This window comes from Myotis lucifugus, unplaced genomic scaffold, assembly GCF_000147115.1.
Source record: "Myotis lucifugus unplaced genomic scaffold, Myoluc2.0 scaffold_17, whole genome shotgun sequence".
Classification (NCBI taxonomy): Eukaryota; Metazoa; Chordata; class Mammalia; order Chiroptera; family Vespertilionidae; genus Myotis; species Myotis lucifugus.
In genome coordinates this window covers 2,662,409-2,680,719 of record NW_005871065.1, presented here as the reverse complement: position 1 = coordinate 2,680,719, position 18,311 = coordinate 2,662,409, and the positions used below count along the sequence as shown (strand labels likewise).

Genomic DNA, 18,311 nt, shown 5'->3' with positions numbered 1-18,311 from the left:
AGGGAGGGAGGGAGGGAGGGAAGGAAGGAAGGAAGGAAGGAAGGAAGGAAGGAAGGAAGGAAGGAAGGAAGGAAGGAAGGAAGGAAGGAAGGAAAGAAGGAAGACAATTGTGAGCAAGTCAGTAGAGCTATGTTCTGTTGTGAATTAATACTTAGTAAAACATTTCTAGAGATCACTATGATAAAAGATATAGGAAGAACACTACAAGCACTACCATGCTCAGGGCAGATGGTGCTAATGAAATACAATATTAAATCTCATGGAAACTGGACTTGACCTTACAATCCTTTCTCCACATTACATTCCAGATAGCCATCACTAAATCCATGCAATGAAGTACTTGAGATAAAACCTATTTGGCATATCTCTGCTAAATGTATGTTCGTTTCTATTGCCCAGCTTGATATAATTCTGTGTCCATTATTTCAAAAACTAAGATTTATGCTGTCATAGGAAAATGGCCATGGATGCAAAATTTTAAAAAGAAATATTATTTATTATGTACTTACTCTATTCTATGTAGTGATTAGTTCTTTTAATGCATTATCTTTGTCCTTCCCAGGAGCAGACATACTTATAAATGCAACAAAAATATTAAACTAACAACATTGTGAGATACGTACTGCTATCTCTCCTTTACAAATGATAAAATTGAGGATCAGATTGTTAAAATGAGTTACACAAGATGACAACTTATTATTACCATTTTGAGTAAAGAAAAATACAAATATGAGTACAGGCAGAGAAAAATATATAATCATGTCTTGAACTACAATCCTTTTTGGACCCTAAAATTACTCCCTACCATCCTTAGCTACTATAAAAACACTCACTTCACACAATTCTGCCATGAGGTCCTCTTTTTATTCTTTAGAATCCAAATGTTATTTTTTTACAATGTTAGTACTGAGTTCATTTTCCCCAAATCCACTTTTTTTTTATTTTTTTGCCTTTACCAATACATTTATTACCAAGTGTTATTATATATCAAGAACATATAATGTCTAGAATTATGTGCAATGATCAGAAATCCACCAAAGAATACATATTTTTAGTTTAATAGGGCTTTGAATAAATGAACTGTGTTTTAAAGAGATCACAATATTTCTTTTGAGATAACTCCATACATTTACATCCTCTTCCAGAGCATTCATTTACACTAAAAATAAGGATTCAAGACTTATACCTAAAAGGCAGTGCCTATTTTTTATGGTTAATGTAATCTTTGATAACAAATAAAGCTTAAAAAATCATAAATTAATATTAAATTTAAACTACAGGGTGTCCCAAACAATGTATATGCACACTATGGATAATTATAAAGGCAGTGTTTATTAAAATACATTTCATTTTCAAAATTGAGCTATCAGTTGTTAAAGTGTATAACAACTTTTTATTTTTGGGATACCCTGTATAATAATGAATTGCAGATGTAAAAATATCTTTTTTTTATTTAGTGCTTCAAGTCTATTTTTGAATAAATCTTTATTGTTGAAAGTATTACATATTGCCTTCTCCCCCCGGCATTGCCCTCTCCCACTCCCCCACCCCCCAAGCCTTCACCACCCACTGTCTGTGTCCTTGAGTTAAAATGGAACTACCATTTGACCCTGTGATCCCACTTCTAGGAATATATCCCAAGAAATCAGAAACACCCATCAGAAAGAATATATGCATCCCTATGTTCATAACAGCACAATTTGCAATAGCTAAGATTTGGAAACAGCCTAAGTGCCCATCAGCAGATGAATGGATTAAAAAGCAATGGCACATCTGCACAATGGAATACTATCCAGCTATAAAAAATAAATAATTCTTACCATTTGCAACAGCATGGATGGACCTAGAAAGCATTATGCTAAGCAAAATAAGCCAGTCAGAGAAAGATAAGTATCACATCATCTCATTCATATGTGGAATCTAAGGACCAACATAAACTGATGAACAAAAATAGACCCAGAAACATAGAAGCATCAGACAGACTGTAACACCTCAGAGGGAGGCAGGGGAGGGTAGAGGGGGGAGAAGAGATTAACCAATGAACCCCAATCCAATTTAATTTTCTGGACTGGTCCTCAAAATGCTCATTCCTGGGAAAATTACATTCCCCACTTCAGGGTCTCCAGGGTCTGTCTTATCAGTTTCCCTATTTCCGATCTTTATTTCAAAACATTGTTACCTGTTTAATTGACTAGCTTTTTAAAGTTAATGAAGTGGCCCTCATATTTAATTCTGGCACAAACAGATAAAAACCTCAGGATGTTCAAGATAAAATGTACACCCCCAAAATGAACTGACATATACATGGAGGCCCTGGATAAATTGTTCCCATTGTCATTTGTAATACGTCATATACCTTGACTTAAACCTGTTGATTTCTGTTAGCACTGAAAATGTAAAGCGTCTAAGTCCTGACTCACTCTAAATAATGCTGGTAGTAGGCCTTTAAGTAAAAAGCCATAGGTCCAGCACCTACCTCTATTACAGCTCATACCAGAATCTAATTACCATTTCTTGTGTTCATGTCTATATTTCCTTTTCCCCCTTGAAGACAGACACTGAATCTTATTTTTGTTTGTGTGCAACTACATCATAGTTATACAAAGTATTTGAGTAACGAATGACTGCTATATCGGAACATCACAAAAACACAAGCCTAGTATGGGTTCTGGAAGAAATACCACTTTATGTTTACATAAAGCAAATGATAGAAATGCTCTAATGTTGTAGACAAGAGTAAGCTGGAGCAGAGAAGTAGAAGTGTGGGGTGAGGGAAAGATATTTCACTGATGTGAAAGCAAAGTCCCCAAAGAGTTTAAGTCAAGACTAGTCTCCATTTATTTCCTTGTAATTTCAGTGCAGTACAATATTAACAAATTTTCAGTTGAATAAATATTTAGAGTTTAAACAGTACTCTGATATTAAGAGCATTTAGACATAATATTAATAATGTGTCTTAAAATGTATAATCTTTAATATATATGTATAGATATCTATCTAATATATATATATATATATATATAAATGTTACTCATATAGTAGTGATACTGTATTATTATAACAAAACTAGAGGCCCGATGCATGAAATTCATGCAAGGGGCTCAGCCCTTGCAGCCCTGGCTGCCTCTCAGGCCTGAGGCCCTGCCCCCGCCCACTGGTCCTTAGGCCTGTCAAGGAGATTAATCCTTTTAAACAGTAATTTCAATCCTTCCCTTTCCCTCAAGGGATTTAACTCAATTTCATGAAGGCCGGCTATAAATGCTAGGCTGCTGTTCTGCCTAAAAATTATGTTGTGTTTTTCTGCTTGTTTAAAAAAGACTCAATGTGAGGTTTTATTCTTTAAAATAAGTAAACCAACCCTCCAAGACTAAAGCCCCATGCTTAGTGACTAAATTTACTATTCACCCTGCTGGTTCTTATCTGAAAACAGTGCTGTGTGGATATTTTATCTGGGAAGAAAAATAGTTTATTGGATTGGGAAATCATTTTTATAGTGAAGTCTGAATATAATAGATGGGGTGCAAATTGTGTGTGTGTGTGTGTGTGTGTGTGTACATGCACACGCATGCATGCGTGCACATGCACAGGCCCATACACTCGTGGGAGATCAAGTGTTTTAGCTTTGGATTGAAACGCAGGAATTGAGTTTATTTGACTTGCACACTCCAGTACACTTTCTCCCCTTCATGACTCTCCTCTCTCTGAGACCTAGTCAACTCAGCTTTCTTAATCTTCAGTTTACATGTCAATTCTTCAGGTAAGTTCCTGAATGCCTCCCCTTTTGCAAACTCAGCACAATTACAACTATTTAATATAATTCTCAATAGACTGCTAGTGTCATGAGGGCTAGAATATTTTCTGATTGTCCATTTCTCTGTAGAGTTGGCTGGGCAGTGGGCTTTTAAGTATTCGCTGGAAAGAAAGAAGGAAGAAAGTGGCCTTCATTCCTCTGATAATCTTTTGAAATCATTGAAGTGTTTGGTTCCAACATTCCCTCTTTTGTTGATTTGGTAGAAATCTTACAAAGTGCTCTTCCTAAAACACAAATTTCTCATCATTTCTTGTAAATGTTAAAGTAATTTAAACTTTGCAAGCTTTTATGAATAGAAAAAATCTACTTTTCTGTTGCAATTAATTAGATTTGGACATATTAATATAATTTTTGCAATAGCCAAACACCAAGACATTGTTGACTTAAATTCCCAAGATGCCATGATTCATATCCAGAGATAGACACATCTTCTGACTTCCCATTAACAAAGATAAACTCCAATGTAACAAAAATCACACTTGTTAGGCTGAATTTGTGATGGTCCTTACATTGTACATTTCTTTATTATTTCTTAAGTAAATTATAATAATAAAATGGAAATATTAAGGTATTACCAGATCTTTTAACAACAAAGTGTCCTAGTGCCTATTCTCAAAATGTACGAACTAGCATATTTTTTCTACATATTTTTCTTTTTAGTTCAATATCTGGGTGCTCAGAAAACAGTTCCTTTGTTGTGAATGAACTTAAGTTTTACAATTGTCTGGCGCTGTTAGCTTTGAAAGTGCTTGGCTTTGATATAGTTTCTCTGTCCAAAAAGATATTGGCTTGGGTATATAAAGATTTTATTGCTATTTATAATGGACAGACCTCTGATGGAAATGTGGGAATGATAAAGCAGGTAGGTTAAGAAATATTTTCCAGACAGAAAAAAAAGTGCCTTTTACTTTCCTCTTAGTGGTGAAATGAACTGAGCTTGACATAGACAGTGGTAACATGGAATACGTGCACATTAATAAAGGAATATTAGATAAGGAAATAAGCCCTGCTTCTTTTTATAATGAACTCTAAAACCCTATGTTTAACTATATGTATTAGACAATAATTTTAATGAGAAAAACAGGAAAGAATTTTATTCTCTTACTAATGGGTATGACTTAACAAAATGTCAAATACGGTTAAGGGCTGCTTTGTACTTCGGCACTCAGGCTGAAAGGGTGCTGCTGTTTTCCTTTCTATTTAGTGCTAATAATGAAGAAATCTTAAAGGTTGCATAGAAAACAGTATTGTAAAACAGTTCATTTTATATCCACATTGTTTTACAGCAAAACTCCGAGAGTCCTGCTTTGATCCAGGCAATATAATGAATGGCACCAGACTTGGGATGGATTATAAATTAGGGTCAACAGTCACCTATTACTGCGATGCTGGTTATGTTCTTCAAGGTTATTCCACACTCACCTGTATCATGGGAGATGATGGACGACCTGGATGGAATAGAGCCTTACCAAGCTGTCATGGTAAGAAATAGATATATTTCTAATAATTATTATTAGAAAGAGTCAATAAATGTTTAAAGTCAGTTCTGTACTTTAAAAATATCAACCACTTAACATACAACCTACACATGTGGAATAGCAATGCAGTGATTTTATCAAAGATTTTTAAATTGGATTCAATAAAGACATGGTTTTGGAAAGTGTTTATATTCCCAGGTGTCTCTAAAGCAATGCGTATGTTATGGTAGGTGAGCTAACTGAGAGCACCAATAGGGCCTGTTTAGTTCATTTGTGTTCAGGACTTAGAGGATTCCCTGAAATCATTAGGTACCTAGAAAATACTGGATGAGTAAATAAGGAACAGACATAATACAACTGATATTTCAAACGAAGTAGATAAATGCAACAACTTAAATAGTGTCATCTTTTTGTGGTACATTTCTATAGAAATAGGAACATAGAAAATATATATTTCTAAGAATTAGGTTGTCTAAAAGCAAAAACCAAATCAGAGCTGCTTAGGTAGCTTCAGTAGCACAAGGAAAACTCACAGACATAGAAGGATGGAGAAGGACCTAAAACTGGTTTCAGTGACATAATATCAGGTATGAGATTGCCAGATGGCCTCCAGCAGAGTTAGTAAAAACCAGGGTACCAGAATCAGACTGACAAAGGATCAGACAATGATCATAGCCAGGAGAAGACTTCTGATACTGGAAATACAATTAAGGGGAAAAGACATAATATTTTTGAGATTAAGGCAATTACTGATCAGAGAGGCGCCTGAAACAGATCATACCTTCACTTGGGGAATGAAATCTGCTGAGCAGTGAGCTGCAATAAATGAACAGCTCTGTGGGAATGGTTTTGAAGAGATCATCCAGTGAGCACAAGAGGGGAAACTGTGAACGTCCCCAGTTAACAATGAAGCAGGTTTTGATGATGGTGATTCAGTATTTTATGAATATATTTCTGGATAAATTCCTGAAGTATTTTTCCAAAATAAGGATCAGTTCACCACTTTATGGAACTGGTGACTTGTGGCCTTTCTAAAAACCCATATCTTAGTGTTAAGCAGAAAGTCAAACACAGAGTGGTTTAGAAATTATTTTAATGAAAACCAGACATCCTATATAATAAAAAGCTAATATGCAAATTGACCAAACAGTGGAATGACCGGTCGCTATGATGCGTACTGACCACCAGGGGCCAGATACTCAATGCCGGAGCTGCCCCCTGGTCAGTGCACTCCCACAAGGGGATCTCCACCAGAAGCTGGGATCACGGCTCCAAGAAGTGCTAAGGATGTCTGACTGTGAGGAGCGGGCCTAAGCCATCAGTTGGACATCCCCCAAGGGCTGCCAGACTGCAAGAGGGTGCAGCCCAGGCTGAGGAACCCCCCTCCCCCGAGTGCATGGTTTTTTGTGCACTGGGCCTCTAGTCTTAAAATAAAATGACAGAGAGTTATATTGCAGACCATGGGGATTTTTTGTTCAAGCTGTTGGAGATGGATGTTATAACTAAATAAAATAATTATATTAGAAAAAAATAATATTGCACATTCAAAAATCATGTTTGCATATAACTATATTTATGAGGATAGAGACACAGTGGGGGGAAAAGTCAGTAAGGAGAGAGAGACAGTGTATCACTATGGAAAGTTATCACAGACTCTCTAGTCAGATGAATGATTCTGATTTGTTGTACAATATTGACCATGGAGATGATCTCATCTAGGGCCAACTTTGCAAACTATGGGTCACCACCATGAGTCATAAAATCAATCCACTGGGTCATGGCTAGCATTTTTACAAATGATATAAAATTTTAGTAAAATAAAATAAAGAAAATTAGAAGAACAGAAAAACACCATAATTCAAAGAACACAGTAAGAATAAGTATAATATTTATGCAACTGTTTTTGGTTATATACAGAGATAAATAAAATGTAATAAATATACATAGGTGTGTGTCTTTATGTAGGTGTTTATGTTTTCATTGATATAAAGTATATTTCTTACTATGAATGTTAGTGGAAAAAATACACCCAACAACCTTGATCGGATGGTTAAAAATATGGATTTTTTGTGTCTAATACACATGGTAATTTTTTCTAGTTGTGTAATATTCATGTATTAGAATTATATGTGTGTGATTTCTAACTTAAACACAAGTTATTTCACTGCTCTATGCTTATTGTCTCTAATCTAAACAATAGGGAGAACTGAAATTTTTTTACTTCAAAATGTTGTTATAAGAAATAAAGAAAAGGTAGATATCTACTAAATGGTCATTCTGTTATTAAAATTGCTGGTTAGTTCTTGACTTTAATTGATGATTTCATCTATCAGAAGATGAAGGGAATAAAAAGAAAATTACTTTGGATTTAATCCTCACAAAGAGGAAAAAAATCAGTGTATGGTGTGGAAGTTAATAGGAAATTTAAGAAAAAGAGTGATTATATTATCTTATAATTTAGAGTTATACAGAAGGGAAATCTGTTTAAGCCAGAAAAACATACTAAAGCACTTTTCGAAATATACTGTCAGTGATCATTAAGAAACTTTGGGAAATTTTGGGAGCCAGACAAAAAATAACCAAAAATTCTGATGGAGAAAACTCAAAGGATACAGAAAATTATAGATAAAAAAATAGGTGTTAAACACTGGGATAAATGATTAAATAGATGGCTTTCATTGATTTAGGTAAGAAAGACAAGAGAACCAGAGTTTAGCTTGCATTCACTCAGTATATACCTGCCTAAAATAAGCCTATTCTTTTTGAATAGTGTTTTGTTTTTTTTAATTTTTATTGATAGGTCATACCGATGCCAATTTCAGCATGGAATATGCCATAACATATACAAATAAATTCCTCTGAACAAAAAATATTTTATGGGCTCATTTAGAGCCCAATTAAGTATATTATGCAATGTTGGTTGAATAATAATATCTATAGACATTGTAGAGGGAAGAATAGATGTGCATTCTAATCCTCTCACTGTACCTATAGCCTAGGGCAGTGAAGGCGAACCTATGACACGCGTGTCAGAGGTGACACGCAAACTCATTTTTTTGGTTGATTTTTCTTTGTTAATGGTATTTAAATATATAAAATAAATTTCAAAAATATAAGTCTTTGTTTTACTATGGTTGCAAATATCAAAAAAATTCTATATGTGACACAGCACCAGAGTTAAGTTAGGGTTTTTTAAAATGCTGACATGCCGAGCTCAAAAGGTTTGCCATCACTGGCCTAAGGCAAGCTGAGTCTTGATTTTTAAATCTCTAAAACTTGATAATAGTTTTATTTTAATAAGTTATTGTAAAGACTCAGTTAATTAACACAACACATACAGAAGACCTAGTAAAATTTCAACAAGAAGCATATCACTAGAAAACATGCATTGCATGTTATATTTTAGTTGAACTAGTATACTTTTGTCATTTTAATATTAATTAAATATAATTGATTAATGTCATCGTATGGCTACATATTCAGGTAGTGCAGGAGTTTGGTATTTTTAAATTTCTTAAGAGAAAACATTTTATCAATTAAGTGGATATCACTTGACTTTTAACCATAATGCCAAGGTATTATGGAAAACAAATAAAAGTTATTCAATGCATGCTTTATGCCATTATAGCAAAACTAAGATACATTTATGTTAAAAATATAACCACAACTGTTAATTTCTAGTATATTTGAAGGAAAAATCCATGTTTTAGAATTAGATATATTAAACTAAAAAATGGTTTAAAAATAAGCAAAAAGCCCGGGTCAACTCTGTAATTTTGTTCAGTTTATTTATTTTGCATATCTAAGTGAGATAATATTGTATAACTTGAAGGTTGTTAGGAGAATTATATTAAGTAACTTATTTAAAGCATTTGATCCTGTCATTGTTAATGTCACACAGTAAGGAGAGATTAATACATTTTCGGGTGTTGTTGTTTTTCTATTTAATAAGGATAGACATATCTATTTGTTTTCCTTCATAGTGATTGCATAGAAATCCCAAATACACAGGACTGGCTGACTTTTAGATTTATTGATTTAATAGTTTAAGAGTCAAAATTAGTGTGTAAAGCATATGCATTAGAGCAAGAGGGTTTGTTGTTTATAAGAATATATTATTTTTAATTAAGGTAAATTTTGTATTTTTACTAAAGTAAAATATGCATAAGTGCTGTAACTAAAATACGATACGAATAGCTTACCATTTAAAGCAATGGTCATTTCCTCTATTCTCTTATTCCTCAGCTGAGTTTTCTAATAGGTTCTATTTCTAATTGATCCAATGGGCCAACCTGTGACCCTGCATAACATATGAAGCTCCATTTCTTGATTCACCAACTCTAGACAATATTTATTGATTTCCTGAAATAATAGATAAAGAGTATGTCATATCCATAGCCCCTCTCTTCAGTGTTCCTGATACATATTACTTTTGGTTTTTCTAATAATTGCCTTTGTCATGTGTTACTTTGCTTATACTGCTATTTCTAACTTCATCAGTGTTTGCGTGTTGGATGGCTACACTCTGCTGCTTTTCATGCCAAGTTTTTTTTGGAGATTTTGACTGACTGATAAGCTTTGCTTTAGAAGACATAAGTAGGACTATTGGACTGTGATTAGCAAATGCCAAAATAAGGAGATAAAGTTTTTATTTTTATATAAAAATAAACATGACCATACTCTGCAAACTCTTTAAGTACAACCATACATATTTTTCTTTTTCTATAATATTGCCTTAGTGTTACCTTAGTCTCTCAACATAAACTTACTAAGTCTTGGGATACATATTACCTTTTAGCATGAAACATGTTAATTTATACAAGGAGGCCCTAAGTAAATATTTTTTTAACCTGAACTGAACCATAAGAATGCACAAAGTTTTTCTATTTCAGACTATAGATTATTATCACTGTTAAGGATTAAACATACATTTGAAATCTTAAGAAAATCTTTTTAAGAGCTTATGTCAGACACTGGGAGATTATTTTCTTCAGAAGTAGATCCAAAATGATATCATCCTGTGCTAAGTCCTGCCCAGAGATGAGAAACCCTGCAGATTATCTCATGAGACTGTCACATACATTAAATGATAGCAGAACAGGATATATATATATATATATATATATATATATATATATATATGCTGCAATTCACTTTGGATATAAAAATGTGTTTAGAAAATGATTTCTTCCCTTGTTATTTTTCATATTTTGAAAAGTATCTGTTGAAACAAAATTATCTTCTATCATTCTTATCCATAATATGATTCAATATTAGGTAAAAGTAATAAAACACAAACAGTGACTGATTCATATTTTCCCTTAAAATTCATCATTTGATTTATTTCCCCTAATGGCATTGGATTTGTTTATATAAACACATCTCTACCCTGATCTAGGCTGCCGGCTATCTCCTAACTCTTATCCTATCTCCCAACTAGTTTCTTCCCTCCCCTGTTTCTCCAGTCTCTCCTGAACACAGCAACATAGTCTTAAAAGCATATGTAAGATTTTATCACATATTTGCTCAAAATCTACCAGTGGTTTCCTAAATCTGAATAAATGCCAAAGATCTTATGATGTTCTACTTAATCTTCCTCTATGCACCCTACCTCTCTACCATTCTCCCTCTAGCACACAGCTGAGCCACACTGGCCTCCTTCATGTTTCTTCAAAGCACTGCTCACACTTCTGTATCGGGGCTTTTGCATTTGTTGTCATTTCTGTCTGAATGCTGTTTCCCCAGCTCCCTAGCTGGCTAGCTCTCTGACTTCCTTGAGCCATATGATTGCTTTTCTTCTTAGTAGAATAAAACCTTCTATTTACTCTTCCACTACTCCCTAAAGTTCAAGAGTGGACTCATATATACATGTCTAAAATTAAAACAATTTATCCTGGGTAAAGATATCTCTTATGTGTGCAAAAGCCTTAGTTATTTTAAGGCCTTAGAATTTTGAAAAGTAAAAACCATTAACCTTGAGAGTATTGGTCACAATAATAATCATTTTTAATTGAAGTAAAATTGACATATAACATCATATTAGTTTATTCAGGTGTACAACATAATGATTTGACATTTGTATATATTGACAAATGATCACCATAATAAGTGTAGTTAATATCCATTATCTCACATAGTTACAAAAAATGTTTTTCTTGCGATGAGGACTTTTAAGATCTACTCCCTGCCAACTTCAACTATGAATACTGTATTATTAACTATAGTTATCATGCAATACATTACAGCCCTGTGACTTATTTATTTTATAACTGGACCAATGCAATATACTTGATCTTTTCCATTTCCATGGCAATGGGAAAGATCAAGTATATTGCATATGTAGTGAGCATTCAATTGATAATTATAATAGTAGGACCCTAAGAATATATGTATTTGGACTGTTAAATAATTACTAGTTTGCCAATTATTCTAAAGAAGAAATAGCATCATTCATTATTTTTTAGGCTTTCAAAAGCACCAATTATCAGCCTGATCCTGCACTAACAGGGATAAGAACATGAATTCACTGTGGTCCTTTCCTGTAGAGAGCTACAATCTGATGAGATACAGACAGATAAGGTCCATTGCTAGAAATAAAAGCAAAGCGCTGTGAGCACAGCATGGAGGTGCATCTGACCTAGTTACAAAGAGAGCAGGAAGGTCTTCCCAATAAAAGTGATGCAAGAACTGACTCTTAAAATTAGAAATAAGAAGGAATCAGGTGAGATATAAGACAAGCGGGGATGGTGCATTTAACCCATAAGGTTCAGCATATGTGAACATATAGTAAAAAGAGTAAATGGAATTTTGGATAGAAATTAAAGATGTTCAATAGGGAAAGCACATAGAAGGGATGATGAGAGGTAATAGCTTACCTGTGTTGAGCACAATACGAAGTTTTGTACCCATATCATTTTACACCTCACCGCAACTCTATGACTTAGGGAGTACTGATATTCTCGTTTTACAGATGAGGAAACTAAGACACAGAAAGCAGTTCAGTCTCTTGTTCAAAGTCACGCTTGCCTAACAGTCTTGTTTTGGAGTCCATGCTCTTACTCACTTTCCTATGGGTAGGCTGGTTAATTCTTCAAATGACCTGTATTGACCTTCTTATATCTCTAGAGCCTAAGGGTACCTGGCATATTTTAGTTGGTTAGATGTTTCAAGAAAGGATGCATGACGTTAAGATTAAGTTGTGAGACTGAGCCTGAAATCTTCCTCCAGGCTACATGTAAGAATTAAGGGAAGATAAATCCCTACCGATAATTGATAAAAGCATTTATCTAAAGTGCATTTTTCCATTTCATTTGAAATCAACTTGGCACAGAATACAAATGGCGTAATAGATATAGTCAGTGTTAACTCAGTTCTTTTGAAAATCTGCAACTTATTTTATTTTTTTGTTAATCCTCACCTGAGGCTATTTTTCCATTGATTTTTAGAGAGTGGAAGGGAGGGGGAGAGACAGAGAGAGAGAAACATGGATGTGAGAGAGACACATCAATTTGTTGCCTCTGGCACATGCCCCGACCAGGGCCAGGGATGGAGCCTGCAACCAAGGTATGTGCCCTTGACTGGAATTGAACCCAGGATCCTTCAGTCCAAGGGCCGATGCTCTATCCACTGAGCGAAACCGGCTAGGGCTGCAGCTTATTTTTAACAACTTTATTTCACTCATGCTAACCTAAGTCTTGGATTCTGGGGTGGAAATTAAAAGAATCAAGAAACTGGATCACTGATGACCCACAAGTCTGTCCAAAGTGCATAAATTTGAATATGTTACTATTAGACATCAAGTAGTTATCTGACATCATTCTTTGTCCAACTGCCAACTAACTATATAAGGAATGATAAAAACTTTTTAAAAAAATCCCTCTTACCCTATCAAATCAAGGAAAACTTTGAAATAAACAAAAAAAATTTATCTTGTAATTATAGCTTTTCAACTTTATACTTATCTCTTATTAGTAACCTCATGTGGCCTACTTTTAATTAAATCATATTGTTAGACTCTATGAAGAAATAAATAACTGAACTTTTATTCCAGATCTCCTGTTTAAATGGCATAACTTGCCTTAGATTGATTCCTTATTTCAACTGTCCTGGAAGTGTATACAGTTTTGAGATGTGAAAAAAGTCTGGAGTCCCATTTCCTTATAAATGTACATAGAGATTATCTAGTCTAATATACTGAACCAATAGAATTTTATCTCATTTAAATATATGATATAAATAAAGCATGTAGATGAAAGATTCATAAAACAAAGACTGAGTGGTAAATTATTTCTGAGTATCATCAAATATCTGCCTTTCATCAGCTACACATAGGAATTTTGTTCATAGACATAATACACAGATTATGTATGAAAACCGTGTTCTACAAAGAAGTGAAATGTATTTTGTATTGAAACAAATGATAAGACCAAAGCATATTTCATTTTTATAGGATGGGAGGAAAGTATTATTTAAAAGGAAATGGAAAGAGAGGCAGATGTTACTAAGCACCTAATTCTTCCAGGCACGCTTACGTACCATACCACTCCAGTTGGCCTCCTGCCTGCTAGCCTAGAGAATCACTGACATTGTTATAAATCCATCCCTGCTGCTGTGGATTCTGGAGCATACTACGTAGATTGCCCATGTAAAAAGCAACTTGATTGCAAATCAATGGCAGTAATTCACAGAATATTTTCTTGTGACCACGGATTTGGAGCTCATATTTAAACCATTTTTATTTCCCTTGCCTTTGGCATCTCAATGGCTGCCCCGTATCTCCAGAGGGGTAGTCACATGGATGGGTAGCCTCTCGTTGTACTAAGATGTCTCCATTCTCTGCTATCAGGTACTCTATTTTTAAGTCAGACTTCAAACATAACTTCCATATGTGCTGCCAGGTTTTGCACAAAAACAGAAAAGAATTTATTTATACAGAAAGTTGAATCAACACCCTGGCCAGGTGGTTTAGTTGGTTGAAGCATCATTGTACACTAAAAGGTTGAGGGATGATTCCTGATCAGGGTACACCTAGGTTGTGAGTTCGATCCCAGTATGGGAATGTGTTGGAGGCAAACAAATGATGTTTCTCTCTCACATAGATCTCTCTCTCTCTCTCTCTCTCTCTCTCTCTCTCTCCTTTTCTCTCCTTTTCCTCTCTCTCTCTAAAATCAATTTTAAAAAGGCATGTCCTCAGGTGAGAATTGAAGAAAAAAAAGTTTAAAAAATCAAGTTAAATTAACCCAGTGATTCTTTCCTTATCTATAATAATAAAAGTATAATATGCTAATGAGACCAGACAGCCGAATGTCCTACCGGATGTCCTTCTGTACAAAGCTGCAGCAGCTGTGATGGCCGAGGGCAGGCAGCGTGGCAGCCAGCAGCGGCAGCAGTGGCGGGGTGATGGGGGCGGCGCCTTCCCCTGATCAGCCCGGTCACCTCCCACAGAGGGAGGCCAGACTGAGACTTTGGCTGTCAGTAGGACATCCCCCGAGGGCTCCCGGACTGTGAGAGGGAGGCAGTCCCGACTGAGGGCCCCCCTTCACGAATTTTCGTGCACCAGGCCTCTAGTTGATACATAAAATAATGTATATAACAATAATTATTAGAAGTCAAGGTGTGGTATAAATTGCATTACATAATGGTATTAAGGTAATAAGACAAGAGACATTTATAATGAAATGGGACTCCAGACTGGATCTATGGATGGCCAAATCTCTACTTCCATTAGGAAAACAAAAATCCTACTAACAAAGGTCATTTCATAAAACCTTGAAGAGAAAGAAAGCAGTTTTAGTATTGAATAAGCATATCCGGAATACAATACACATTGTAGCCAGTTTGTGAAACACACTAAAAAGACCAGACAGAATCTCGTGCAAATGTAGACTAGTACATTTAAAAAAGAACAAATAACACGATCTCCTTGAAAGACCAATTGATGCACCTTGTCTCTTATATCTATTGTTAAGAACCCTGAGTTTATTTCAGAAGTATGTGTTTATATTTCCAAAGGTCAGAAAGTCAGCAGCCTCGCACTGTAAAATGAAAAAGGTTTCTCCATTATATTTCTGAGGAGACACTCTGAAAGAGGAGAGGGGAAGCTGCTGTTTCTTCCCTTTTATTAAATACAGAAAAATTTCATTTTACTAGTACATTTACACTTCAACCAGTGAGCCATTCACTCCAAGATTCCTAATGGATATATATGCATACAAGGAGACAATATAGAACTTCTCTCTGTGCAACCAGGAATTTGGTTTCAGGTCCCAAAACAGAAATCTAGTTAGTTACATTGAAACACATGGGAAAGTCAGTGAGTAAATAGGAACTATATTTAGGCTATGGTTCTAAATAGCCTTAAACTTAAGCCAAATCTGAGGTTAAGAACTTTTCTGATTCAGGGAAGAATTGATCTGTCCTGTTAGGAAGAGACAAAAGAGCAGAAAAGAAAGAATCCTCCAATAAAACTAATATTTTTCAGATCTCCTTAGGCCAAATCAACAATCTGTGAGGCAAGCTCCCTTAAGGAAGAGAGTAGATGAATCTAATTCGCACAGGGTTTCCGTGTGTGTGTGTGTGCGTGCAGTCTTATGAACCAAATAGACCTTAGAACCATCTTTTTAAGTATAAAATAAAATAAAATACATAAACTTAAAGATAAATTAATTACAATGTACTTAAAATCTGTAATAAAAACCACATTTGATGTAATAATATGTTGGTTCTTAATCAGTGCCTTAATTAAAAGTTATAGCATCAGGTCTAAAAACTGCTATAATTTTTAGTAGTGATGAGCATAAATATTTTGAGGTATCTGCATCATTTATAATGTAATATAAAAATATCTGTGATTTCTATTGGTGACAAAGTCCCAGTTACTTTTAATACTACTGTGCTTTGTTGCCTACGTTTGAAATTAAAGAAAATACTAAAGTCCAGTTAGAAAAAAAAAATTCAGTTAGGGTCTAGTAAAAATACAGACATTCCCTCCCCCGCCCCATCTAAAATTCATGGAACAATGAAAAGAACCCTGAAGTATATAGACAAGAAGAAGATGGGCAAGTTTCTCCACCTTTTCACGAATACTGTCGGCTCTTCTTTCTCCCTGGACTTGTAAAGAATAGAGTCCACAAAAGTAGAGGACTGACCATGAACGAACAGCTGGGCACCCCTTGAGAAAGTAGTTGAAGTTGTAGGTTCCTCTTGCTTTGGGATGGAGTATTCTGCTCTTCATCCTTAGGAAAAATTAAGAAGAGAGGAAAATAAAAACCATGAGACAATGCCCTGGGTAGGGGAATAAAAGGCACCTCCGATGGTCTCAAGAGAAGAATTTGGCAAAAACACCAGGGAAGTTTCTCCTGCCCTTTCACTACCCTTTGTGTCCCTTCCTGAGACTTATGAGGTCAGTTCATCTTCCTAAGACCTTTATGAAAGCCTCATTGTATCGCCTCCAGATGAATCTGGAGTAGGTCAGGAGTTTTTTAATTCATTTTACCTAAGCCCACCTCATATATCAGATCTAACAGACACTTCCTGTTCTAGTTCGATTTTCCTCTCTTCCAAGGCTGCTCAGCCAATAAATAGTGAAGTTGGAAATTAAACCTAGTCTTTCCTGATTCCAAATCTTTGGGTTTTACATGGCATTCTGCTTTGCTACTCTAAACAAAAGCTTTGAAATATCCATGAGTTTTGCATTCGGTGCATTTAGTCAAAGAAATGATATTAATATAATTTGTGTTTTATGTTTCCTTATATTAATTTTATTGTATAGGTAAAGCTTATTGCATAAACAAATATTATACTAGGTTCCAGGGGTATAAATTTTATAAACAATTTATGAAGCTTAGGGATTGCTAGGGACTTGGGAGTGGAGTGAATGGGGTATGACTGCTAATGAATACAGGAATTCTTTTGGGGATGACAAATTCTGAAATGAGATAGTGGGGTTGGTTATGTGACTTTGTGTATCTGCTCTTAGAAAAACATGCATTCTATATTTTAAAAAGGTGAATTGTATGGTATGTGAATTATATCCCAATCTTGAAAATGAGATAAAAATGAGTGATTAGGTATTCGACACGAACTACAAGATCACTACTATTAGTAAAATTTGTATATAGTAACATGGAAGAATTATTCAAGGAATACAGCTATTCCTAAGGCTTAGTCATAAGAACACATCTCTGATGGAGAACACAACTCATAGTGTGCCGGAGGATGAAGAGAATGCCTTCTTAGGGAGGAGGGGGACAGTGGGGGAGGAGGGGGAGAAAGGACATCTGTAATACTTTCAATGATAAAGATAAAACGAGAGAAAGAGAGAGAAAGAGAATGCCTTCCTAGCCAGCAAAACCAAATGACTGTGTCTAGGCAGTCAGTGAGGTGACAGATGCAGAAGCTCATAGCCTACTAAGTTGACTTAGTGGGTCATTAAAATGGTTTACAAGCCACTGGTTACAACATTGAGATGGATTTATTTTCTTCAGTGTGAAACAAGAGTATGGAATTACAACACAAAATTAATTCACATATAATAAAGACTGATTTTTTTGCTTTTTATATTTAGGTGAACAGATGAAGCGATAGAAAACTCAGAGCACATAAATAAATGTACACATATCAAGATAATGGAGAGGAAAATGAAGAGCAAAATAAAAAAGTTACTTAGAGTAATGATTTCTACTTAAACTAGTATTTATCACCATTATGATACTATAGCCTTATCGGGGGCTTATGATCTAAGGCAGATAAACAAATTGAAGTATGTATGCTTACATAGGAGACATGAAGAAGAGAATCAAATGAATAGATGAATCGTTAGGTATTTTTTACTGAGATCAAGATTTTGAACAAAGGGAGAAAAAGAAGCAATAGTAATTTTAATCTTAAAGTCAATACTGGCAGTAATAGCTGTCTAGCTGTCTGCATTACAAATTCACATCACAGAGATTAAGGTTATGAAAGTCCTTCTTTAGAAATAAAGAAAAGACCCCATGAGAGATCTAGCTTTCAAACACATTCTA

At 34.9% G+C, this 18,311-nt stretch overlaps 1 protein-coding gene across 1 annotated transcript in view; it reads left to right on the top strand.

Annotated features, from left to right (window-relative positions):
- The window catches only part of CSMD3 (CUB and Sushi multiple domains 3), an 831,991-nt gene that overhangs the window by 613,681 nt on the left and 199,999 nt on the right, over positions 1 to 18,311 (top strand). The window contains 1 exon segment of the mRNA XM_006085310.3: positions 5,098 to 5,292. Coding sequence (XP_006085372.1) covers positions 5,098 to 5,292 — 195 coding nt within the window.